The sequence below is a fragment of the Cryptotermes secundus genome, unplaced genomic scaffold (assembly GCF_002891405.2).
Source record: "Cryptotermes secundus unplaced genomic scaffold, Csec_1.0 scaffold603, whole genome shotgun sequence".
NCBI classification, from domain to species: Eukaryota; Metazoa; Arthropoda; class Insecta; order Blattodea; family Kalotermitidae; genus Cryptotermes; species Cryptotermes secundus.
The window spans coordinates 471,673-499,242 of NW_019721770.1; the positions used below are offsets into that span (position 1 = coordinate 471,673).

Consider the following 27,570-nt stretch of genomic DNA (forward strand, 5'->3'; position numbering starts at 1 on the left):
CCTCATACCTCCAAAGGAGGTCACTGAGCCAAAATTGCGGACGTTTCCCGCCCAACAGCAATCACTAATACCTCTGGTAGATGGGGGAAGCATTATAGATACCTCTCAGCTAGTAGAGCCGGTCTCGCTGGCTGGGCGGAACTGATGATAAGCACCAATACCGGTAGGATACAAGACTGGTAGAAATCATAGAGGGAAGCATAATGGACCACTACAGGTCCAAGTGCATGGGGAAACCCACCCTCTCCAATAACTAACTAACTAACCAGCCATTGTATAGGAGGTTGGGAGAAGAGAACAACCTTGCACTGCATGGCATAGGGCTTACTTAATTAAGCACGGGGATAACTTTTCTGCGATTATTTTATTTTATTGCTTTTCATTTATTATTAAACGGCGCCGAGATAGCACAGTTGGTATAGCGACTGGCTACCGGCTGGACGACCTAGGTGTCGGAGTTCGAATCCCGGTAGGGTCAAGAATTTTCTCTTCTCCACGTCGTCCAGACCAGCTCTGAGGTCCATCCAAGCTCCTATCCAATGGGTACCGGGGACTCTTTCCCCTGGGGTAAAGCGGCCGGGGCGTGAAGCTGACCACTCACTACCATCAAGTGCCGAGGTCAAGAGAAGTGTGGACCTATATATCCACTCTACCATACGCCTTCGTGGTGTAGTTCTTAATTAGTTAAGCAGAGGGACTTTGCCTTTACCAGGGATAACTTCACCTTTTACCTTTACTGATCATCTGTGGTGGGCTTCTCCCTTGCAAAGCAAATATGCTCTATGCGAGGCGACAGTGGGCCCACTTAACGATGATACTTTCATGCATCTCACTTTAGTCACATTCAAAGCTGACAAGTTTCAAAAACGTTTGCGATCAGTTGCAATAATTGGCGCTCATTCGAATGGTCTGTGTTCAGTTACGTCGAGTACTGTCCGATATCCTTCACGAGGAGCAACAGGTTGCGTTCAGTGGCAGGCGTACTTCTAACAGAAAAAGAGGAAAATGGTAGTTGCAGCGCAGTAACGAGTCATTACGTGTCCAAGATGGGCAGACAAATGAATCGTTGAGGAATAATAGTGCAGGAATATCCGAGACCCATTAGGACAATAGTCGATAGGCCACGTATGTCACTGAATCCGTAATACAGCACTTCACACATTTCCTCCCATACCCTCGACGGTGATCCAACTTTCAACGTAACAAGTTTTTGTTCGGAGAATTCATGGGCACGCAGCGATAAAACGACGATGAAGCATGTAAACGTGACAACTGGTTTACTTCATTATCGTCACCATCAGAAGACATTTCTTGCAAGGAATATCATCCTACTGCCAAACTTTCTTCGGTCTTCAGCATCCTCGCAAAAATGTTTCTTTTATAGGTCATGTCCTGTATCCCTTTGTGTATCTTCTCACGTCTGGTTTCTTCAGCGGTCTTCTATTAATTATTTCCATTTAAGACTATCCCACAGAAATCCAGGCCGCGCCATAGCTCAAGCGGTTAGTCGCTGGCTTCCCACAGCGGCGGCCCGGGTTCGATCCCGGGTCTGGTCAAGTGGGATTTGTGGTGGACAAAGTGGCGCTGGGGCAGGGTTTCTTCGAGTACTTCGGTTCCCCTGCCAATCTTCATTTCACCAATTGCTCCACAATCACCCTCACCTATCATCTGGGGCTGGTGCAACAGGCCAGAAGTGGCCGCAGTACAAGGGACTTAGTCCCTTCCCACTAGCAATAAAAAAAAATAAAAAATTATTGCCCACGTCATACCACTGCAATAAAAGTTTGCATCAAAATACGATTTTGGGGGGGTTTTCTCAGCTCCTCCAATCAAATTCTGGGATACTGCCGCGACTGGAACACGCCCACTTCCTCCCAAACCCTTTCCAATTCATTTATATCCTATCACTCGACGCAATACAGTCTAGTTGCTGATAGCGTCCTTAACCCACAGAAATTAAGTAACCGCCTTCTAGAGCAGTAGTTCTCAGATTCTGCAAGTAATACATTTAGTCCAGAGTAATACGACTGTTTCTGAAATTTTCCACTTCGAGATCAAACCTGATACGGGAGTTCTTAAATATGCCTGTGGAATTTTAGTACAGTGGAACCTCGCCTAATGAGTACCTCTCATAACGAGTAATTCGCATAACGAGCAAAACAAATTGTAAACAAGTGACTCGCTTAACGAGTGACGTTTCGCATAACGAGTGACGAGAGGGGAAGTCCCGGATTGTGCGCCTGCTACATCAGTCTGTGTTTAGCACTCGTTCCGCTAGAGTCTTAGTGTCGTTTGTGATCATACATTTTTCCAAACTTGTGTTCAGATATATTATTTGTGATTTTCTTTTGTGCAAGTTTAATAACCCTTGCAAAAATGTCCCCGAAGAAAAAGCCGCAAAAAGACAGCCATAAGAGAATAAAAATAACTGTAGAAATGAAAAGTACAATCATTGATAAGCGAGAACGAGGTGTGAGCGTGGCTGATCTAGCACGCACATACAATCGGTCTACATCAACGATCTGCACTATCCTCGAGGAGGAGGAGGAGCAGGAGGTAACAGCAAAGCAACAATCTTCTGGCGCAATAAGAGAAATGCTGAAAGCATGGGAAACTGTTGCATCGTACAATGAGAAGCATCACCCTAATAAGGCAGTGGCTATGAGCGCTACAAATTTATTTGATGATAATGCTGTGTCGCATTTTCACCAAATTTTGAAGAGTCGGCAAAAACAAATGTCTCTAGACAGCTTTCTAGTAAAAAAGAATTAGATATGTAGCATAAATAATAAACTAATTATTTCGATTTTTTTATTTTCTGCAAATCGAATTCGCATTCCAGGTTGGTTCATTCCGCATATAAGAAAAGATGAAGATGATTCACGCTCCTTAACAATCTTTGAATAAACGTTATATGTACATAACATTTTTTGAGTATTTTTTTCGGCATGGAACGAATTATCGTATTTTACATTAATTTACACGGGAAACATTGTTTCGCTTAACAAGTGTTTCGCATTACGAGTAAGATTCTGGAGCGAATTATGCTCGTTAAGCGTGGTTCCACTGTATTTGTATATTCCAGCACCTTTATAAAATGTAAAATCCTTTATTGCCTATGTATTCATATATATATACATATATATACATATAGAGCTTTTAAACTTTGTCGGCCGGTTGACGGCACTGCGCTTCACGGCAACCGGTGCACCGCCGGCTGCGAAGGGCACATTAATCCTGCCGATGAATCAGCATACCTGATGGCCAATAACGTTTGGAATGAACGGAAATAATCAACTTGTGGACCGCTTGACGGCATCGTGTTTCACGGCGAGCAGTGCGGTACATGCATTGGAGTTTCCTTACAATTTGTGAGCAGCAGGCAGCAGTTATCAGCTCCATTAACAATTTGATCTCAGTTACAGTTAGTGACCATTGTGGTACGTCATGGTGGACTATATTTTAGAGCAATGTGTATTTCTGTATGACACCTGTGTGTCGGCGAAAATTTCGACGTAAATTTTGTCATGCAAGAGTTCCCAACATACAAACAACTCACAATTTGGTGGATAAACTTGAAACAACGGGACTCTTTAACAGAAAAAATAAATAAAACATAGGCGCCGAGTGCTTACTGAGGATAAATGAGATGACGTAGAGGTCAGACTTGAACATGCACCTAGAAAATCTCTGAAACGTCTAGCTCAAGAGACTGGAATGTCAGAGTCTAGTGCAAGAAGGGCAACACAACTGCTGAAGCTTAGACCCTATAAAACAACAGTAATGAACGCACACCTTGCAGCCGCGCGATCCAGCTAGCAGGGTTCATTTTTGCAGTTGGTTTCTACAGTCTGTCGCCGAAGGTAACATCGATCTGCAATTAACAGAGGCAGCTTTTTCAGCATCTCCTGTGATCTGTGATTTGTAAATATTTTTTTTTAATTCGCTTGGTGGGGGGTGGAGTCCAAATTGGTCCACTCAGGACGGCGGCCACTTCTGGCCTATTGTACCAGCCCCAGATGATAGGTGAGAGTGATCGTGGAGCAATTGGTGGAATGAAGATTGGCAGGGGAAACCGAAGTACTCGGAGAAAACCCGCCCCAGCGCCACTTTGTCCACCACAAATCCCACTTGACCAGACCAAGGATCGAACCCGGGCCGCCTTGGTGGGAAGCCAGCGACTAACCGCTTGAGCTATGGCGCGGCCATTGTAACTAGTTAATCCCGAACGTTATCGGCCAACTTACTTATCCTATCATTAACGAACTCTACCCTCTTAACTGCTGATACGATTCTCTTATGTACGAAAAAACCTGTACCTAATTCATGATTTTCATTCCCCTTTCCATAGAAAAATGTATAGTCTCCTGCTGTTGTGATGCCATCTCCATCCCATCTGAACTCCTGCACTCCCGCTAAATCTAACTTATATTTTAAGATTTCTTCTGCCACTGCCCTGAGCGAACCTGCCCTATACAAACTCCGAACATTCAAAGTGTGATTGGTCAGCTTCACGGCCTGGCCGCTTTACCTCCGAGGAAACAAGAGACTGGGTGGGACCCAGAATCGGTCTGGAAGATGTGGAGAAAATCTTTCGCCCCTGCCGGGAATCTAACCCCCGCCGTCCAGCCGTAACCCATTGCTATATGGACTGAACTATCCCGGCTCCTTTCTGTCTCTCTGTAATTCTTTTTTCCTTCACTCCTTTACCATTCATTTCGTATAGTCCGTTTTGCTTTCCCCAAGTACAATCTCAACTAATGCCTAGGTCAAGAATACGTGGATCTACATATCCACTCTCCCACGCGTCTTCATGGCGTAGTGCTTAATTAGTTAAGCACAGGGACAGTTTTCTCTTTACTTTCTACAATTCACAATTGGCAGATAACAGAAATGAACACAAACACAAACTTGATAAGAGAACCAAAACGAATCATTCGGACTGATAAAAGTCACAAAACCCGCGGCCCAACACAATTCTCACTGGCTTCTTTTATACAATTATTTTTATTGCTAGTGGGGTGGGACTAAGTCCCTTGTACTGCGGCCACTTCTGGCCTATTGTACCAGCTCCAGATGATAGGTGAGGGTGATTGTGGAGCAATTGGTGGAATGAAGATTGGCAGGGGAAACCGAAGTACTCTGAGAAAACCCGCCCCAGTGCCACTTTGTCCACCACAAATCCCACTTGACCAGACCCGGGATCGAGCCCGGGCCGCCGCGGTGGGAAGCCAGCAACTAACCGCTTGAGCTATGGTGCGGCTCCTTCTTTTATACAAAGTCAAGGCTGTAAACGTCCTTCCAGTCCTTCAGTATCGACTAACATACAACACCACGTGTCTAATATGTACAGTTCTATCTAAAATCGAACGTGATACGCATGCATGCTAAGAGTAAAATTCCAGTCCCGAAGCAGAAAACCTTCAGCAACAGAATGCAATTTGTTTCAACACCCTTCGTAGCCCGTACACGGCAGCAAATGGGGCCATCGCGCAGTGCAGCTCCATCAGTACGCAACATACGAGTAGATACGTGACGAGAAACGAAAGCATTGTGGAAGAACAAACCGTGCAGTACACGTCCGTCTTGGCCATCAGCGGTGTGACATCGAGGCGGCCATTCAACTACACAACACAGCAGGATCTGAAGCAAATACTCGGTGTTGTCCAGTGAGTGTCACGGACCCAACAAAATTACGATTAGCGAGGAAATTTAACACGCTTAAAAAACTCGCTATGATTTCAATTTAGTATAAAAAAACTAACTCCATGGTCTGTAGTCCGCAAGCGAACTATAGCGACCGAGCGACCGCCGCTTGTCGGCGAAGTTAGTACTAACTTTAGCAAATAGGGGATGTCGCGTGGTCAGCGCAACGAATTTCCACGGTCGTTAATCTCGGTTTTCTAGACCGGAGCCGCTACTTCCTTGAAATTGCTCCTCAATTATCTTCATGAGGCTGAGGGGACGCCGTTCCAGAACCACTACTTCTCAGAAAATCTGCTAACGCCGGGAATCGAACCCGGACCTCTGGATATGTAGCCAAGAACTCTGACCACTAGACCACAGAGGCGGTCCCAGTTTAGTATCAAACAGACGGAATTTCTGTACTTTTTCCTTACAGGAAATGAAACTGCCTTCAGCAGAGGCCGTACAAGGAAGTTCTGTGGACGGTGGGAATGACGAAAACATCCTTCATCCCGCCTACTCTTCAATTCCTCGAAACGGCCCAAAGCACGTGTTGCTACACTGAAGCCACGGAGATAAGCCCTCTGCATTTGCCGCAAGTTACTACTCCCCTGATCCTACCTAGCCCCCAACGAACTTCCTTATACTCCCCTTACGTCGCTGTCAACAGAAGCCTGACATGTTAGGACTGAAGGGAAATACAACCACAGGAAGAAAGGGGACCTGCTCTCATTACAACAAAAGTTATCACTTCACTAGCAGAATGTCATATAATCGTCCCTGGTCCCGCCTTCGTATGACGTAGCAGGTCCCAACAAAAAAAAATGTACGGTTGGAAAACATTGTTTCAACTTTAGACGTCAAAGAATGCGGTCGCAAGCTCGCACGTTCCGAGTACATACCAGTATGGCCAATAGAATAAAAAAAACTCCGTGGCTTGAGTCCGCAAGTGAAGTATACCGACCGAGCGACCGCCGCTTGTCGGCGAAGTTAGTGCCAACTTTAGCGGACAGAGGGTATCGCATGGTCAGCGCAACGAATCCTCAAGGCCGTTAATTTCGGTTTTCTAGACATACTTCTCGGAAAATCTGGTAGCGCCGGGAATCGAACCCGGACCTCTGGATCTGTAGCCAGCACTCTGACCACTAGACCACAGAGGCGGTCCACGTAACAAAAAGCAATTGTACACTAGTAAGAAGACTGTTCGGAAATCACGTAGACCGGAGATACCAAAGACCAGCTATACACTATTCGGATTGCCTACGAAGTGCAAGCAAAGAAAATAACGGAAAACAAGACGATTTCTGTTCCCTTCTTTTGGGTTTGCATGCCGGAATGGTAGTATTCGCGTCGTCCCTTCGCCGCAACAGCAGTGCGTTAAAGTTATATTGTCTTTCACTGTATGCGACGTGAATATCAATGTATACGGAACTACGGGAGCGTTGTGAATAACTGATAGTGTAACCCTTTTTGCGGGTGTGCTCGTCATACCAGCTGATGATAAAGTCCCATGTGGATGACTGGTGACACAAGGTGTGAATCTTAACATGTATCCTGGTACAGAAATCCTAATCAACGGGCGTATTTCGCACATTACATCTTAACGTCATAAGTTGCTATAAATTTTCAGTACACTTCTAAATTCTAAATTATTGTCGGGGTTTCTATGGCCTATAAACGGAATATTATGTGACATGTCAATGTCCTACCCGTTTCACTGAGCAAATTGGCTCGGTCGGCGTTATCAATATCTCTGACCTGTACTCAGGTGGTGCTCGGTTCGAATCTCGGCCGGGACACAATCACAAAAGATTTTTCGTGGTTTCTCTCAGATCCTCCATGCAAATATTTGGATAGTACTAGGCAACGAACGCTTCCTTCCATATTCTTTCCAATTCATCATTCGCTAATGATCCTACAATTCAATGCTACATAATTTCAGCTACTTACAGCGCTGTTAAATGAACTACATAGTGTCACATGTATGAGTGACTACAGATGGGGCTGGGATTGGTAGTTGGATTTACTATACTCTTACATAATGTAACTATAAATTACTACGACAGTCTCACTGAGATACACACTCCAAAGATTACTTTAACTACAGCACATACAAAGTCTTCTCAGTTTTCCCTAGCCGTTGCTCGGTAGTGGCTTCAACGTTCTCCTTACTCTGGGTTTCTGAACTGTCCCCGGCCTCAGCTACAGCAACTCTCGACAAACTCCACTCAATTCAACTCAACTGACTGCAGCTCCAAACTTGTCCCGCGTATAACACCTCGGCACGGACCGCACAGAAAAAGTCGTTCCTCATTGTTGTAGTCCAACTGTTGCCGTGGGAACAGGTTTGTTTGCGAAGCCGTTACTCAGTAACGGCTGTTGTATAATGTCTTATCTCGCGGTCGTTGCCCAGCAACGGGTCTACATGCCATACTGCTCCATCCTTACAGGTGTACCGCCATTTCTTCTTTTCCGAGGGCTGTGCTTGCGACATCTGTGATCGGCCTCGCCTTCCTTCCCGGTAGCTCATTTCTCACGGTGATTACTCTCCAACTACTCCTGCTTCTCTCTCCTTAAGGCCGCTCGTCCCGAGCGATTCCCTGATAAAGTCCGCCGGGCCAGGTGTACCACCATTATCTTTTTAAGGTCGTGCGGGCATAAGCTCCAAGAGTTGTCAATACTCCTACATCTCCGGCTCTTAAGGTGCTAGTAGTCTCTTCTTTCGTTTCGGAGGGGGCTGACCTCTCCACAATGTACAGTCAGTCACTCCCCCTAACCCATTGGAAAACTCAACTGCTCGCTTCGCGACCATCAGTCCGATGGCTTCATAAAATGTCTCCTTGCTCCTCAGACGCACCTCTCGTCTCAGGCCTCAGTTCCTTACGCCATTGTTTAACTGAGGTCGCGCCAGACGTCTCTTCTCGAACTTCCGTCCTTTAGGAGTTCCGCGTACAACATCGTCCTTGTCTGCTCCCTGACGACCGTGTCGCTTGCGCGACGCAGAACTGCGTGGCGGGTCATCCATCTGCGGGTGGTGGCCAACTTCCTCCGGGACCACCATCGCCATGGGTCCGTTTCTTCGGCTGTCGGCGGAGCCCGGCTTGATGCCGGTCACCATACCGCTCCTTCAGAGTTACGATCATCTCCAGCGCGGCTTCTTCTTTAGGGTCTTCCTGATGCACCGCTGCGGGCTTCATATTCTGGACTTGACTCCATCTTTTCTGGATGGGCCTTCGTCGCTTCTTTGCAGGTCGTCGTCTCTTTTCGACCGTCCTTCATTTCTTGTGGCCAGACATCCATCTTTTCTTGATAGGCATCTAACCTGGCCATCATCCTTTCTGGCACGGCCTACACATCTTCTAGCCAGACATCCACCTTGTCTAAGTTTGATAATCTGGCCAATCCAATCCCACTTCTGAGAAAATTTGTCACGTGACTGACTACACGCGGCTTTTGGATTGATGATCGGATTATCTGGACCCTTTGATACAGCGCGTGATTACACTTTACAATCCACTATTACACATGCACTAGTGCCCACATTCATGTCTTCACTATCAGTTCCTCGGTAGCGGTTTTCAACGGCGGACGTTCCCTTTCCTCTGGATTCCCGAACAATCCCCGACCTCAGCTACCACTTTTAACAGCAAAAGCTCACAGCGACTGAACCTCAGCAGTTCCATAACTCAGTCACTCATCAACCAGCTCAACAAACTCTCGCTGTCCTGCTTATAACATTTCGGTACGGACCGCACAGAAAACACCGTTCCATTACTTCCATGCAATTGTTTCCGTGTAAACATGTTTGCAAAGCCGTTATTTGGCAACAGCTGTTGTACCTGGTCTGTCGAAAAGGAAACCGAAGTTTCTTTTTAAAACATTTATTGATAAGCTTACAAGACTTGTCTCCTTCAATGTACTCCCCTCCACTGTCCATACACCGCTTCCAAAGTCCCGTGGCGAATTTTCTTCTAGCTCTTCTATCGTCTGAAATCGGTGACCTTTCAGAGTGGATTTCAACTGTGAGAACAAAAAAGGGTCTGCAGGGGCAAAATCTGGAGATTAGGGGGGTTGGGGGACGACAGAAATCTCGTGCTTCGCCAAAAATTCACGGATGAGGAGTGACGTGTGAGCAGGTGCGTTGTCGTGGTGCAGCATCCAGGTCTGGTTTCTCCACCCCTCCGGCGTCTTCCTTCGCTTTGCCTCCCTCAAACGCTTCATGACCGCCAAGTAAAAATGTCCATTGACTGTCTGACCATGTGGAACAAACTCATGATGAACGACGCCCTTCCGTTAAAAAAAGTTCAACAACACCTTCACATTTGATCGACTCTGGCGTGCTCTTTCTGGTCGCGGCGACGATTTTCCCACTCACTGCGACGATTGAGCTTTTGTTTCGATATCGTACCCGTACACCCACGTTTCATCACCTGTTACGACATTTTTCAGAAAGTTTTCGTCAGCATTTGAACGATCAAACGGCTCCTGACTGACCGTGACACAGTTCGCTTCTTGCTAATCTGTCAAAAGACGTGGCACAAATTTTGCAGCAACACGATGTATCTCCAGTTTTTCGGTCAAAATTGTGTGGCACGAACTTTTACTGATGTCTGCTTCTTCAGAAACTTCACGGACAGTTAGGCGGCGATTTTCACGAATTACAGCACTCACTTTCTCAACATGATCGTCCGTTGATGTGGAAGGCCGTCCAGGTTTGGGATCGTCTTAGGTGGACATCCTACCCGATTTGAAACGTTGGTACCATTCATAACATTGTGAACGGCTTAAACAATCCTCTCCATAAGCTTGCTTCAACATCTGAAGTCTCTGTAAAAGTGTTTGCCAATTTGAAACAGAATTTCATGCAAACGAGTTGCTCCTCAAGGTCCTTCATGTTTCAACTTGCAAGAATCGCAAATGGCACAAGAGACAGGTTCACTCTACCGCATGTACTCGATGACTAATTGAAGTGGTGTGATCGGGCAGGTGTCAGGTTAAAGCTTAAGGTCACCGCTACACAGCGCCACTGTCGCGAGTCACCTGTGTTGGCTCCTTGGTGCCATATTTAACAAGTTCGGTTTATTTTTGGACAGACCACGTATACCTGCTTATCTCGCGGATAAACAAACAAAAAAAAGTACCTGTTTCATCCCTAACCTCATCGACCTCCGCCCTTGAAACCAACTACACCGGCACCTGAATCAATATTTATGAACTGTCATATCAAGAACTGGGTTTAAACAAATAAATTTAATTTTCCTCCCTGCGGAATTTTCAGACGTTCAGTTTCTAATGGAACAGTCCATTCTTACGCAACAACTATCGGTTTTTGGCCAACTCAAGGGCAGGTATTTAAAAAAAGGATCTTGGATGATTATACCTGGTGGAAACAGCCATGTTTTCCGAAACGTCGGCAATTGTCCATGAAGATTAGCTACGAACTACCATCAAAGCCTGAAGAAGTACTCTAGGAACTTAGCTTATACATGCTGAATGCATTATTTTCTTAAGAAGTACAGTATTAGATATTGTTATCTTGGGAGTCATATTGCATGAACACCTGGCCCAGTCCACGTGCCTTGTATGACATCAGAGACATTCTGTAGTGTGAACTTTCGTGGTCACTGAACTGCTCTAGCCATGTTATCAGCAAGTCACTGTTGTGTCTACATCAACTTACAGATATGGGCGACATCAGAGCCCTAGCCTCCGTGCCACAGGTAATTACTGTTGCCGGAAGCATGAAGTTCGGTTCCCAACACGGCCGATGTACGCGCAGGCGCACAAAGCGACCACTTGGAACGGCAAATGTTATGATCTCATTCTTAACTGTTTGTTAAATGAACATTAATTTCTGCTGTTCTTTCTTCTTATCATGACCACAATTGGCAGTCAGCTAAATAGTATGTTATGCAATAATGTGAATATGTGAACTCAAAGAGCTGCTAATCCCGTAACCTCAAGCAGGCATTAACACCACGACCTGCGCAACTGAGTGACCCCATAATTTTTATTGTATTTCTTTAGCCCCTATTTTATGCATGCCGACACCAATTGAGATTCCCGTTACTGTCTTAGAAGTTCGTATTATTGTGACAAAATTCTGAAAAAGTAGAGCTATTCTGAACTCCGGGTGGGAACTCCTTGTCGCCTGGGACGGCATATAGACTGGCGTGAACCCTGGTTCCTACCTCCAAGAAAACCATCTAACACAAAGATCACCCAGTTACAAGTGTAGAGAAACAACCGATGCTTATTCTGGTAACCGGATGAAACCATAGCTGGATTAATGAACATGTGGCAGATGGTACACACAGCTAACACTATCCATCAAATAGTTCCAAGGATGATACCGCCCATGTAAGTCCTGTATCCAACTGCCGCATACTCTGTTCATCTGATTAATGAATAAAATTCACATCAGTATTTTACATTCAGAATGCTAAATTTTGCCCCCGACAGCGCATAATATTTTCTGTTCTACAGAATACCCCTTGAGTGCACGGGAGATGCAAGAAATGCGCATAAAATTTTCAGCCAAGAAACCTAAAGGAGGAGACCACACACAGGTGAGAATGGATCTTAAAGAAATAAGCCCGGAAAATGTGAACTGCCTCAGTACAGGGACCAATGGCATGCTCACGTGACTAGGGTAATGTAACGTCAAATTCCACACAAGGTAGGGAATTTCCAGATATATACATCAGCTACTACGAATACTCACCAAAGCATAATTATGACTGAATGGGTCTAAGAACCGCAGATCACAGTGCCGCGCCGTCTAAGGCATGAACCGTCTTCGACCGCTAGAACATTGGGGTCGTGGGTTCGAATTCCACTTGAGGCATAGAAGTCTGTGTGCGTTTATTCTACGTTTGTGTTGTTCTGTGTGTAGGTAGCGGCCTTACGACGGACTGAACACTCGTCCTCGGAGTCCTACCGTCTGTGTGTAGGATTAAGAAACTGAAAAAGTGGCCAAGGTCCAAAGGGCTGTACAGCCACAGGCCGAGAGAGAAAGTGTGTGTCTAAGAATTAACAAAATCGTGTGTACCTATAATTTACAGGCGCATTCGGCGTAAAACAGAAAGAAAAAGCCCTCACGAAGGTAATCTAGAAAGTAAAAACACTTTTTTCAGATGTCATTACAGTGAATGCGATGTTTTCTGTGTACACAAATTAAAACCCGTACGTATATAAAACCAAATACCATGAATGGCAAAACTGGACACAAATGGAAAACTGCCAATACGTGAAATATGCGCCTGACAACCGAGTACTGCACAGGAAGATGTATCCTCTGTTGACTGTACCGTGACCTTAAACTTGATGCGACTTTTTGCAAGTTGTGTGACACAATACTTCACAACAGGTGTTAGAACGAACAGACCTGAAACGTGGGCGGCATTATGGTCTAGACCTGTCATATCCACTTACAAGCAGCGGTGTACTGATGAAGAGAAGTACAAAATAAACTATTCAGCACACAGTAACTGAAAAGTAGTACGACATTTATATTACGGGAGACCCCCACTGAAATTCACTGGAGGAACCATTTCTTTCATATTTCACCCCTTCACCCCTTTTTTCCCCTTCCTTTATCCCTTTCATACGTTTACCTCACTCTCTCACCTTTCTGCGTTAAACATTAAACTGAGTTATCCCCACCCCTCCTAGGTATCGCTACTTTGACGTAGTGCTGGGGCTTGTGTAGTCATAGGCTCCTGAGAGCTATGTTGGCGATAGCGTAAATACTGGTAGGATCTCCCATGCCTGACAGGTCAAAGGTGATAATCCATATAAAAAGGGATACCCTCGCCCTACAGGTTGGGGGTTGGGCGTGGAGTTTCCAACCTCACCCCGTAAAAACCCTTAAATGTTGAGGAGTTTCAACGACTGCAGCCGGGCGGGAACACCTAAACCGACCTAGGAAAATCACGGGATTATAAATGACATCACGGAATGTGCTGTGCCTATACTCGTATACGTAGATGCCTTCTAGATGGTGCACGAAGAGTAGGCAGAACTGCTGTCAGGTGGCTGTATTCAGTTGTGGAACATCTGAAAGAGAATGGGCGCTAGAAATTGGAGTCGAAAGTCACCAAGAGACCAAGGCTCACCTTGGACCGCAGCGCCCGCAAAAGAAGAAACTGAATTACGTGTACATCTTTATCCTTCTGACGGCAAAATTTTGGAACATGGAGCTGCCACCTGTGTGTAAGTACACAGGACAGAATGACATAAAACACAGTCATAAGATAAAGATGTCCTTGTGCTTAATTAATCACCACAAAATGAAGATAGATGGGGGGGTTGGAGGTGCAGCTCCATGCATTACTAACCTTGGAACTAAATGTAAATAAGTTGTCAGCTTAAAGCCCCAGCTGCTTTACCCCAAGGAGGAAAAATCTGGCGTCCACTGGAACCTCATAAAAAGTCTCTTATTTTACAATATACTGGAAGGATTTTTATTCTGTTGACCGGTTCCACGGCTCTGCGCTCAACGGCGGCAGATGTGCCGCTTGGCGCGAGACGCATACGAACTTTGTCGATGAATCAGCATGCCTGTCGGCAGATACCGTTCGGAATTAAGTACTTACAATACACACATCATATGAGGAGTTGATAATGCTGTTCCTCTACAAGTATATATTTCTTTCGCAATTAATTATTTCGTTAAAAACGCAGGTGCAACAATCCTTCTTGCACTTAAAGCACACCAAACACCAACTTTCATTGGTCGGAGAGAAACTTAGTGAGTTAGATGTGGATTCTGTGAACTCCAGTAGCAATTATTTTGCGTATTTATGTATATCTCTGGAAGTGAAACCATGCTTCAGCCTAAAAGGATGCCACTAGAGGGTCATCTCACTTTTGGCGACAGACTATAGAAACAAACTGCAAAAATGAACCCTGCTAGCTGGATTGCGCGGCTGCAAGGCGTGCGTGGATTATTGTTGTTTTATAGGGTCTAAGCTTCAGTAACTGTGTTGCCATTTTTGCACTAGATTTTGACACTCCAGTCCACTGAGCTACACGTTTCAGTGATTTTCTAGGTGTATGTTCAAGTCTGGCCCCTATGTCATCTAACTTCTATTCAGTAAGCACTCGGCGCTTATGTTTTTTTTTTCTTGTCTATTAGGAGTCCCGTTGTTCCGAGTTTATTCACCAAATTGCGAACTGCTTGTCTGCTGGGATCTCTTTCATCACGAAACTTACGTCGAAATATTCGCCGATACTTTCTAGCAGAAGCGTATTTAACATAGGTGTCATACAGAAAATCCCTTTGCTCTACAGTATACCACACCATGATGTACCACACTGCTCACTAACTGTAACTGACAGCAAACTACTAACGGAGCTGATAACTGCTGCCTACTGCTGACAAATCATAAACAAACAGTACTGCTCGCCTTGAAACAAAATGCAGTCAAGCGGTCCACGAGTTGATTAGTTCCCTTCATTCCAAATGTTACTGGCCATGAGGCATTTTCATTCATCGGTAAAATTCGTGTGCCTTCCGCAGCCGGCGGTGCACCGGCTGCCGTGAAGCGCAGAGCCGTGAACCCGTCAACAAAGTTAAAAAAAAAATACCTATATATTGACTACCTGCTACAAAATGTTGGTCTAAATTCTCAGAATATCTGTGATATATTCTTCAGATTGTAAAGATGAATGCAGACGAGCTGAAGTTCATGCAAAGATAAGGCTAACATACACAGTGTGTCCAGGTTCTGTTAGGACTGTGTTCATTAAAACTACAAGACGTGAATTATTTTCAAAATGTCACTCTTTTTATTCAAAACAGTCTCCTTCTGAATCAATACATAGCTGGAATAGATTGAAAAGTTTTCGAAAACAGTCACTGGACTCCTTTTGTGGAATTGCATTTAAAACTGCGGTACATTCCCTTTGTATATCCTGGATGGTGCCGTGACGGTCTCCTTTCATCGTCAACTTAACTTTTGGGAACCAGAAATCTGCTGGAGACAAATCTGGCGAATATGGAGTATGATCAAGGGCTGTGATCCTTTTCTTGGCCTAAAAATCGTGCACGATCTTCGATGTGTGGGGTGGGGCATTGTCGTGGAGGAGCGACCAGGAACCTTGCTCTCGGTATTCAGATCGAATTCGAAGAATTCTCGCCCACAAACGTTTGAGGACTCCGAGATAAATCAGAATTTGCTGTTTGACCTTCTAGCAGAAATTCCTTGTGAATGATTCCTTTGCAATCGAAGAAAGCGGTTAGCAGTGTCTTTACTAGACTCTTTTGCATGCGCACTTTCTTTGGTTTCGGCTTCTTTGGGCTCAACCACGCTGCACTCTGCCGCTTTGTGAGAGGCTCATATTGAAAACGCCTTGTCTCGTCACAAGTAACAATCGTTTTTGTAAATTCTGTATCACTTTGGGCCGACCATAACATGTCTTTGCAGTGTTCCACTCTGGCATGTTTTTCATCGCCTGACAGCGCGTGCGGTACAACCCGCGCAAAGACCTTCCGTTTGCCCAAATCCTCGGTCAAAATTTGATGCACAGTGCTTTCTGGTATTCACAAAAGCTCCTCGACGAGTCTTGCAGAAACACATTGTCTGATGCAAGGATTTCGGTCACTTTTTCCACATTTTCTTCAGTGCGACTTGATCTCGGCTTTGATGCACGTGGAGCGTCTTCAATGTCCTCCCTGCAGTCACGAAATACAGCATACCATCGAAAAACGTTCGAGCGACTCAAACAATCACTACCGTAGACACTCTTCGTCATTTCATACGCTTCTCCGGCTGTTTTACCTAACTTGAAACAAAATTTTATGTTGGCTCTCTGTTCAACCGCTATTTTCCGACGAGCGTCAGAACAGTACTGTTACATTCAAGGTCAGAACAAATGATGCAGCGATGCTTGTGCTTTTAAATTATAAACATCCACAGCTGAAATTTCAAGAATCTTAACGCCACAACTCGCCAACAGATGACACTGCAGGGCAAAATAAAAAAAAAAAAGAGTCCTAACGGATCCTGGACACACCGTGTACCACAATAGTACTTTCCAGTTACTGTAGTGCAGTTTAGGGTTACAGATTGTAAATTTCACAAGGGGGATGGACAAAAATATGGAAACACCTTGTGAAATATATGCCGGAATTGAAGTGTTTATTTTAGCGATGTTTGTAGGTGACGATGTCGTATCTGCCCAATAGCACTACCTGTACAACCTCCGCAATACGTTGCAAGCTTCGTCTGTTGTCGAGACAGTGTTCTGTGCAGTTTTTAGTGCATCATGTCAGAGCTAACAGAATTCGAACGCGGGCAAATTGTTGGGGACCTGTATGGTGGGTGCTTCCGTAACCAAGGCAGCCGAGGTTTTTGGTGTTTCGCGAGGCACAGTATCCTAGATTATGACCACATAGAGGACTGGAAAAACCGCATCCGATAAATACCAGCGTGGACGGAAATGTGTGTTGAGTGATCTAGACAGACGAACATTGCGTAGGATTGTGACAAAAAATAAGAAGACTGCATTTGCAAAAGTGACTGCTGAACTGAATGTGACGCTCACAAACCCTGTCAGCACCAAAACAGTACGAAGGGAACTCCAGAAACAAGGTATTTCTGGACGAGCTGCAATTCCAGAGCCACTCATCAGTGATCAAAATGCCACTAAGAGGAGAGTGTGGTGCCGAAGTCATAAAACCTGGATATGGAGTATTGGAAGACGGTCATTTGGTCGGATGAGTCCACCTTCACACTGTTTCTGACTTCTGGCCGAAGTTTACGTCTGGAGAACGCCATCCCAAGCTTACGATCCAGACTGTTTGCTGCCAAAAGTGAAACATGGCGGGGATTCGATCGTGGTATGGGCAGCCATATCGTGGTATTCTGTGGGACCCATCATTACCCTGCAAGGTCACGTCACTGCCAACGGCTATGTGACCATTTTGGGCGATCAGGTCCAACCCATGGTGGAAACTTTGTTCCCCAATGGTGATGCCATTTACCAAGATGACAATGCCCGTGTTCACACTGCTCACATCGTCCAGGACTGGTTTTCTGAGCACGAAGATGAAGTGTCACGTCTGCCATGGCCCCGACAATAGCCAGATATCAATATTATTGAGCCTTTGTGGTCTGTTTTGGAGAGCAATCTGCGTGCACACTACCCACCTCCACCGTCGTTAACAGAACTTGCCAAAGTTTTGCAGGAAGAATGGTACAAGATTCCCTTGAAAATCATACAGGACCTCTCTTTATCCATTCCAAGGAGACTGCAAGCAGTTCTGCAAGCCAGAGGTTGTCCTACTCCATATTTGTCACGGTAATGTGTTTTTTGTTGGGTGTTTTCATAGTTTTGTCCATCCCCTGTATTATTTATATCACATTGTATTTTGTACACTGCATATTGTATTTATATTGTACTGTAAAATTTTTCATTGAGTTTGGTGCACCCATGAAACTAATCACGCTTATTAAAATGCGTTTTAAAGGAAATCTATAATAAAGTTCCTATAAGTAATAATTTGTCTGATGTTTCCTATTCAAAATGGTATAAAAATGTGAGTCTTATCCCCACCGTTTTTCTCGTTGACTACGAAATTAAATTGAACACATCTGCTGCTTGCCTATTCTGATGATGTAAATCTGTTATGGTATATCATAAATACCATAAAAGAAAAACAAAGAAGCTATAACTGATGCCAGTTAAGTAGGTTGGTCTGGGAGTAAATCATGAGAAATCTACGTATACGTTGATATCTCGTCACCAGAATGCATGATAAAATCAAGGATAGCTAACAGATCCTTTGAAAATGTGGCTGAGTTCAAATACTTCTGAATGACATTAACAAATCAAAATTTAATTCATGAGAAAATTAAGAACAGATTAAATTCGGGTAATGCTTCCTGGCATTCAGTTTGGAACCTGTCTTCCCAGCTGAAGTCTAAAAACATAAAGATTAAAACATATAAAGCTATAATTTTGCCTGCAGTTTTATCCGGATGTTCAACTTGGTCTCTGATATTAAGGGAAGAATACAAACTGAGGGTGTTTGAAAACAGGGTACTGAGAAGAATATTTTTTCCCCAAGAGGAATGAAATAACAGGAGCTGGAGAAAACTGCATGAGAAATTTCATAATTTGTACTCTTCACAAAATGCAGCTAGATAAGATGGGAAAAGCGTGTAGCACAGATGGAAGGAGCATGCATACGCGGTTTCGTGAAGGTCAGAAGGAAATAGACCACTACGAAGGCTTCAACGTGGATAGGAGGATAATATTAAATTGATCTTAGAGATACAGAATGAGGTGGTATGGACTGAATTCATCTGGCTCAAGATTAGGACCTGTGGGGAGCTCTTCTGGAAACAGTAATGGTTTCCATAAAACGTTAATAAATTCTTAAGTGGATAAATGACCCAGGACTCTGCTTCACGGAGTTGCTTGTGTGATTTTCCATTTAACACTGCTTAACCTTTCCTTTCTGTGTCTATATGAGAAGTTATAATTTCAGCAGAATTACTGGGTTTTTGGACTTCTTCCATTGTACGGAATTCTAGGTAATAGAGGGCACTCTAGGTAATAGTGGGCACGACGTTTCGGAAACTGGATCTGTTTCCGTCTTCAAAGGGGCCCAACTGAGTAGGTGTCTTCCTTTCTCACCTGAAGACGGAAACAGATCCAGTTTCCGAAACGTCGTGTTCTCTATTACCTAGAATTCCGGACGATGGAAAAAGTAAAAAACCCCAGTAATCCTGTGTGTCATACACCATCGTCAGAACCCTTTAGAATCTACAAGTTATAATTTGTCCGCAACATGCAGTGTGGTAAATACTCGGTTTTCTTTCCATTCATATGGTCACTGTTCAGAAGTTGCTACGCAAATGATCGTTGCTTCATCATTCAGACAGCAAACTGACGCTCAATTAACCTTCACGTCAATCCATGAGGAAGTATTTATACACAAATGCAGAATTCTGTCTTAAAAGAGATGGATATTTATGAAATGTCATAACTTACTTTTAGCAGCACTGAGCAAGTCTTTGACTTCTTTCACTAGACCTTTTATTTGCTGACTCGTTCTTTCTAGTTCCTTCTCGTGCGTGTGAAGTTTTTCTCTAAAATATGGACTATCAGTTAAACAGTCCGAAAATTCTAGTGGCTGAAGACCCACCCCCATGTTCAAATACTACACTAACTGCACACCATTCAAATTTAGGGACACATAGTCCACCTCCTTCGCCACCAACACACCAGACAACCACTGACAAATGTGTACTACACTCCCACGCAACGATAACTTCCGCATAAATGTACTCTCATTTTACGCCATTTTGTTTTGCTTTATACTAATCGGGATTCCTCTGCCATCTGTTGACTGATTTTTAAATTCATCTGCATATGTTGGCATCCGCTCCGTCATCTACTGGATAGTTGTGTATATTTCATACAGGATATGTCCCTATAGTCCCCGCACCCTTAGGTATTTGGGATGAAGAAATGGGAAGCATTTGAAAGGGCCAACTGCGCCTTGCTATCTAAGTTTCAGTTAGGAGGTAATCATTATTTTACTCTTGCAAACAGGAAATATATTAGTGGCAGGAAACCAACACAGCCAACAACAACCTTCAACAGGCACCAACCTCCAAACAATAAAATTCCTTTCAGACTTCTCTCCAATCACAGACTTTTAGACCTTTCTAGACTACTGAAATTTCATGAGGAAAGCATTAGTTAAGTTTGATAAAAATGCGTTAATATGAAACCTATTGTAAAGTCCATATAGATAAACATTTTTCTCATATGATCCCTGTCCAAAATGCTCCAAAATAAGGGGATGCTTTATGGCCATTGGTTTTCAACTTCGCTTTAGAATATATTAGGAATGTCCAGGAAAACCAAGTGGGACTAAAATTAAATGGGGCAGTTTCTGGTCTACGTTCATGATGTAAAGTCTATTGGGAGAACGTGGATACCATAAAGAAAAACACAGTGACACTAATAAGGAGGTTGATCTAGAAGTAAACACAGAGAAAATCAAATATTTCTTGCTGTCTCATCACCTGAATTCAGGGCAAAACCATGACATAACGATGGATAAAGCTGGCCTTACATGATCAAAAATAATGTCATTACCCCCAAAAGCCTTCCTTCATTACTCATCAACCTTACATGATTATTTGAAACGACATTATTTGCTTCAGTACCACTCAACTCATCAAGAGAAAAGCATATTTATTTTGTGTCAGTTTTCTTGACTATTATGTTGGATCCTCGCCAAAAAAGCGTGTACTGCTATAATTTTAGCATCAGGCACAAAACGAAATGTTAAGCGCCGACGCTGGATGAGAAACTGGTTACAAAAATGCGAAAAGTATTCCCATGTTGCTCTGCTAAAAGAAATTGGTGTGATGGAATCAGAAGATTGCAGAAACTATTTTCATATGAGTGAAGGAATATTTGATAAGTTGCTGAGAATGGTCGAAACATTTTTAATAAGGAAGGACACTAATATGAGGGAGAGTTTACTGGTGAATGAAAGATTAGCAGTGACCCTGAGGTACCTGCTTACAGGAAGAAACTTTGAAGACCTCAAGTTTTCAGCTGTCATGTCACCTGCTGAAATAAGTGTTGCTGCTGTTGAAACATGTTAAGTGCTTATATACGTTCTGCAAGAGTATATGAAGGTAAGTCTTCTTTTGTATAATTGTTTTGTATCAATGATTGGCTCATTCTATAAGTTTAAAATTCATATGCAGTAGGGTATATTTAAAATATTTCAACTAGTTAGAAATTATGTATTAGAATACAATATCTTGAACAATGAAACACATACAATTCTATTTAAAAGCATGTGACTAACTAAACATGAAACTAGTAATGAAACTGTTATAAAGCAACATAACGGATCAAAATGGGGGGTTGTTCATTGTTAATTTATTTCAAATTCAAGCAGATTGAGATACAGGTTGAGAAGTATATTCACAAACCATTGGATACAGAATGAGTCACATATCAGAACAAACTGTGTTACAATATTTGTATTGCTTCTTGCAGTACAAAGTACAATGTTCTGCACTGGGGTGCCATTCAACACATACACAGAAGAAATTAAAATTCTTCAGCTTTCCAAGGGATCCAGTAGGGTATGTTCCTTTCCTTCATGATGTAAAGGCTTCAGTACTTGTTGCTTAATCACTGACAATTCTGTTACCATTGTGTTAATTTAATTCCTATGGTAAAACATAAATCTATCCCAGTAGCAGGCCATGGAAGCCCATATGCTTGTGAGACGTTGAGGGTCCCACAATATCTAATCTACTCACAGATGGCGGTAAGGTTGTCAGCCTTACTTGCCAGCCACTCTTTACACCCAAGTAAAATTTCTGATACTCATTTCTGTTAGAGGCTGAGTTGACCCCAGGGCCATAGTGAGGTTGAAAGGATTAGGTCAAGTGAAAAGTCCAGTGATATCAGGAATCAAATCCACGACCTTCTGGCTTGAAAATGCAATTTTCAATAATATATGTAAACAAGAGCAATAAGGAATTCAATGGCTATGAAATGTAAAGAATGAATTCTATGAATTATTAATGTATTTTTAATTTTATCTTATATTAAGAATCGTAAGACTTCACACAAAAGTGCTTTGATGAAGCATGCCTGACATTGGAATGCGAGCTGCCAAAACATGTAGTGCAATAAAGGTTTTATTTTAACATGCTGTATTTATAGATGTCATATCTGAGTTTAAATTAATATTGTAAAGTGCTTTGCCACTGAAGACACTGTTTGGATTGTTAATTGGTTTTATTAACAACGTACAAGTCATAAATAGAATCAATTATAACACTCTTGCAGATTTACACACTTTACAAACCCTACTCACAAATCTCTTCACACTATCTTCAGTATAACACATGTTCCATTCTTCTTCTTCTTGCGGTTGTCTTGCACTCACTCCAAATACTTGTTGAATACCCCAAATACTGTCTTCAGTGGCTGCTACATTTCAACTCATTCACATTCACAATCCACTAGTTACAAATGAACCAGGCGAGTGCAGGCGGTGCGAGTGCACCAAATACTCTGATTACTAACTGGCTTCAGCAGCTGCTACATTTCAACTGACTCCTTAGGCATCCCAGTCTCTCTTATAAACCCTCAGCTGGACAGCAGAAAACATAGCTTGCTTCACTGTTGCATGATGCCGTGCTTGGCAATGCCACAAAGAGTTGTTTATTGCTGCGTAGCAACAAGCGTGCTTTGGCTTGGCTAGGCATGGCACGGAGAAGCACCACTTTCCTTACTGTTGCATAACCTTGTTTCCACCGTTGCACGACTTGGCAACCGACCGTTTATGTCTTCGTGATAATTCGTTCCACCTCCCATTGCCCAGCAAAGGTTAGACATGTCACAATATTATGTGTAACTGATATAAAGGCAATAAGTCATCAATTTTGATACTCAAACAAAATTTTCCTCACACACACTCTCTACTTACTACAAATCACACATGTATTACAGTGGGACCAAACCAGTCATTTGCAATGAGGTGCCAGCATCTCATTTCAAATTTGTTCACATTATGTCAGATATAATGTATCTCTCCCCGGATACTTACAAATTTATTGGATAGAAGCATACAGAAATACTAGCAAACAGATATACAGAAGCATGTACATTTAATGACATTTCAACAAAATTCTACATCATTACCAATCTATCAAAATAAAAATTCAATGCACAATACATATTACAGTCATAAATGAGTGTCCACTAAATTGAACAACAGATGGAAATGTTACAACATTATTAAAAACAGAATATGATAAAGGAGATTCAGAAATATTGCTTTTATTATTTATTATTTGCATCATCAACAGGCTGGGAAATATTAACTGAATATTTCAGCCATATATCTGGCGACAACCAAAAAATGTTTATTTCAAAGGACGATATAAATGAACAGCTCTATGGATTCAAATGAATCTCACATAAATTGTGTAAAACATATCAAAATATTCATACAGAAATATTTATTAAGTTCAGCAGATTTGTTACGTACAGAACAATTTTCCATTCTGAGTGCTAAAAATAGGCATTTTGTGTATAATTCAACCATATTCTTTATCAGTGTTGAATATGACCCCATTTTTCTCAGATTAAAGCTTAAACTCATCTTTACCATTGCTTGATGGCTCATTAGATGTTGTGATATCAGAAGCCATACATTTGAAATTCTCTGATGCAATAACTTCAGAGACTCAAATGATAAGATAATCTAACAGATTCAAATGTCTGGAGTCTGATCATCATTCATTAATCTGACAAATTCAACTGCGGGGTCATCCAACACTTTCAGAGCAGGTAATATGAATATGAGAATCCTTCAAGATGGCAAACTGCAATGTAGGCCACAACAACGAAACAGCCTCAACATATAATGTGTCTAAACTCCAAAAGCCGAAGTTACACATCAGAGACAGGCCACAAAAACTATGGGCAGGTGGCTTATCATGATTGATTATCGACTTATTTAGATGTTCTTCACACTCAAACTTCCTTCATGGTCCTCCCAATTTCATCATGTGACATAAATAACATAAGAGAGAGACAACATAAAATGCCTCAGAACTGTCCCACATGTTATGATGTATTCATAACACACCAGTTGAAGGCATTTTCAAAGACACGTAACCACGGCGATACAGTATACTTGTTATACCAACTAGCTGGCATCCAGGGCCACTGCCATAGCTGTGTGCAACGCTCTGGGTGGGGCATCATGGCCAGATGACGGCCATCTTCAGAGCATATTCCAGCAATACCACCTGCAGTAAAGAGATAAACTTGTGTTAAGCAACCCTCAAAAAAGTAGAGGTAAAAAGATGACAGAATATTTACAATTCCACATATTTGACATTAGTCTAGATGACCCACAGAGCATGAAATCCATGAAGGACCTTTTTTCCTGAAAAGCTGGTCAAGAATATCCTGCCTCTTAAGAACCTGAAGGTTTGTTATTAACATCTTCCCTTCTAGTGGCATGTTTCCCATGCCATCTATTCGAATCTGATTTCCTGATTAAAATTCTGTACACATGATACATATTATGTCCATCTAATCCTAATAATCCTCCTGTTACATCCTCTCCTGTAACTCTGAATATTCTCCTTAGCACTCTGCTCTCAAACACCCTCAATTTATGTTCTTCCTTCTGGGTAAGAGACCAAGTTTCACATGCAATAAAACATGTAAGATAATATTGTCAGGTGTTTGGAATCCGGAAGGGTTACCCCCATGGTAATTCTAACAGTGAGTCTCCAAGGTTACAATGAACTGTTTGAAATGTTATGTAAAGGGAAAAAATGAATTTCCTAAGCAACAGGTTGTCTAACCAGCGAGAATAACGCACTTCCGCAGTAATGAGTGTAGGACACGTGAAACCGGACAGTTGAAGATGGTGTTCTCTAAGCAGTTCAAAAAACCCCTGTATAATGGGTTGAAGGCATTCGCCAAGACAGTTGAGATCCAGCCACGGCCAGAGGCAGTTGGAAAATAGCCACCACAGAATGCAGTTGAAGTGATACTAATTGTACTTGAGTGTGCAAGAGTGAGTGTTCAATAAATATCCTCTAAATCTGAGACCCATGTGAAGTTATCTGTTGAACCACATAGGCAACATGAGACAATATCAACAATATCGATCAACATGTTGCCATGCAAAAAGCTCTGTAAACATGGTTCAACATGCAACAAAAGAGGAGGCTGTGTTTTCTGTGTCCATGGTGATGTCACGCAGCAGTGGGTGGTGGTCACTTCACATGTTTCCTGTGATGTGTGTCCGTTCCTTGGCTATATAAGTGACAGAACTCATTCAGTTCAGGGACGTGTCAGTTCTCGGTAGGAGATAGCCATGGGAAGTTCAGAGTTGAGGTAGAGTAAAAGAAGATTTAACATGTGATTTGAAGACTTTATGTGTGCTGTAGCACAGTGACATTGGGAGTGTGTGTGATTCAGTGAGACCTTTTATAGTTTCTGTGTTACAAATCCATGAGGACTACTGCAGATAGGCTGAGAAGATTATCATGGAGTGATTGTAAATTGTGTAAATCCGCAATAGTGTTAAAATTATTTCTAGTTACAATCTGTAAGTATCCAGTAAATCAAATTACCAACCAAAACCCACATCTTAAGTCACTGTGACATGTGACAACAGCTTTATTTTTACCATATCAACTTACAAGGACTGCCATTAGGATTAAGCGGATATGTCTGTGTTGGCTTTCCGTCATCATCCACATACTTGATGGCAAGACAGCATTTCTGGTCTAAGCTTGCAAGCACATTTTCATTACGGAATGTGAAGCGACCTGCAAATATCAGATAAATGTATTACACAATAACCTGGTCACTGATGCTACCTCTCGGAACATAGAAATCCACAAGATATTAACATGAGATTTGAGGGTTTCACAACAGTGCAAATTTACATTATTTTCTAGGTTATGATGCTGTATAGTTTTATATGTGGTTATCAATGCTTCAACAACAGCAACAAGAACAGTAACAAAATGCAAACCTTCTCCATGTGCAATCCAGACTCCAAGTATACATCCCTCCATTCCCTGGAGCATAACTGATGGACTTCTTTCAATGCGGACTGTGCTGAATCGACATTCAAACCTCTCTGACAAATTGTGTTCGAGCACAACATCAGGTACAAGCAGTTCCTTTGATGCTGCACTCTCTTCTGCAATTTATAATGTGTCATAAGGCAAATGAATTGGGCTCCATCCTATCCAACATATTTTTATCACACTAATAATTAAAGAAAATAAAAAAGGTAATGTCGTTGTGTTTAACTAATTAAGCACTACGCCATGAAGATGTATGGGGTAGTGGCTATATGCACACGCTTTTGTTGACCTCAGCATTAGTTGGCAGTGAGTGTTCAGCTTCACATCCCAGCAGCTTTAACCCCCGGGTAAGAGCCCGCGGTACTCATTGGACAGGAGGCTGGGTGGGCCCCAGAGCCTGTCTGAAGGACATGGAGACGTGAAAATTCTTGCCCCCATCAAAACTCGAACTCCGACTCGTTGGTCGTCCAGGCCATAGCCAGTCACTATATCGACTGCTCTATACCAGCTCTCTTAAACTAAACAAACAGCATCAAATATCAAACATTCTATGCCACTGGATAAAATAAAATGTTTGTAATAAAAATTCATGTGTGCAACCTGAAAATAGTATGAAATTTGTTGATGAAATAGGTCCCACTGAATCGTCCTTCCTGATGCCAGTCACTTTCATTAACAGTATGTCATGTCATATGCACAATCTTATTTGTGAGCAGATAGAGTTAAAGTGGAAAATAACATAATAAAAGTTCTCTGAAGGAAATATGGAAACAAACTATACTGATTTAAAATGAATTATATAATGATGTAAGATCTGAAGCTTTCACAATGATTCAACTCACACTATGCCAAGAGCCTTTATACTGTAACAACTATTTGGAACATAATCAAAACTGAAATTGGGAAAAAAGAAGATAAAGTAGACATTCAATCCCTTGATATTAAGGGTATTATAACTTCCGACCAACAAATCATGGCAAAAAATCTTAATGATTATTTTGTAACAGTTGCTGAGGATATTATTGATAATACAAGTATTAGTAAAACTGGACAGCCTATGCATGATAACTATTTAAATTATATGTCCTCAATGTTCACGAGTCCGCTGTCAAATATTCGACCTAAGCATGCCTCTACCCATGAGATAGAAGGAATCATCAAATCCTTAAAAGCCAAATACTCCCATGGTTATGATGAGATACCTGTCGCAATATTGAAAGCTAGTGCCCTATTTATTAGTTCTCCGCTAACATATATT

At 42.5% G+C, this 27,570-nt stretch overlaps 2 protein-coding genes across 4 annotated transcripts in view; both read right to left on the reverse strand.

The window, feature by feature from the left end:
- Positions 1 to 19,985, reverse strand: part of LOC111875748 (rho GTPase-activating protein 26) — a 177,694-nt gene extending 157,709 nt beyond the window's left edge. For all 3 annotated transcript variants that reach the window (XM_023872244.2, XM_023872243.2, XM_023872242.2), the window contains exon 1: positions 19,690 to 19,985. In XM_023872244.2, the coding sequence (XP_023728012.1) occupies positions 19,690 to 19,849 (160 nt within the window). In that variant the 5' untranslated portion in view covers positions 19,850 to 19,985. The remainder of the gene's footprint in view (positions 1 to 19,689) is intronic.
- Positions 19,986 to 21,632: 1,647 nt separating this feature from the next.
- Positions 21,633 to 27,570, reverse strand: part of LOC111875747 (phosphoribosylformylglycinamidine synthase) — a 44,949-nt gene continuing 39,011 nt past the window's right edge. Inside the window, exons 20-22 of the mRNA XM_023872241.2 lie at positions 26,255 to 26,425; positions 25,917 to 26,045; positions 21,633 to 24,503 (exon numbers count right to left, since the gene is read on the reverse strand). Of these exons, the coding sequence (XP_023728009.1) occupies positions 24,319 to 24,503; positions 25,917 to 26,045; positions 26,255 to 26,425 (485 nt within the window). The 3' untranslated portion in view covers positions 21,633 to 24,318. The remainder of the gene's footprint in view (positions 24,504 to 25,916; positions 26,046 to 26,254; positions 26,426 to 27,570) is intronic.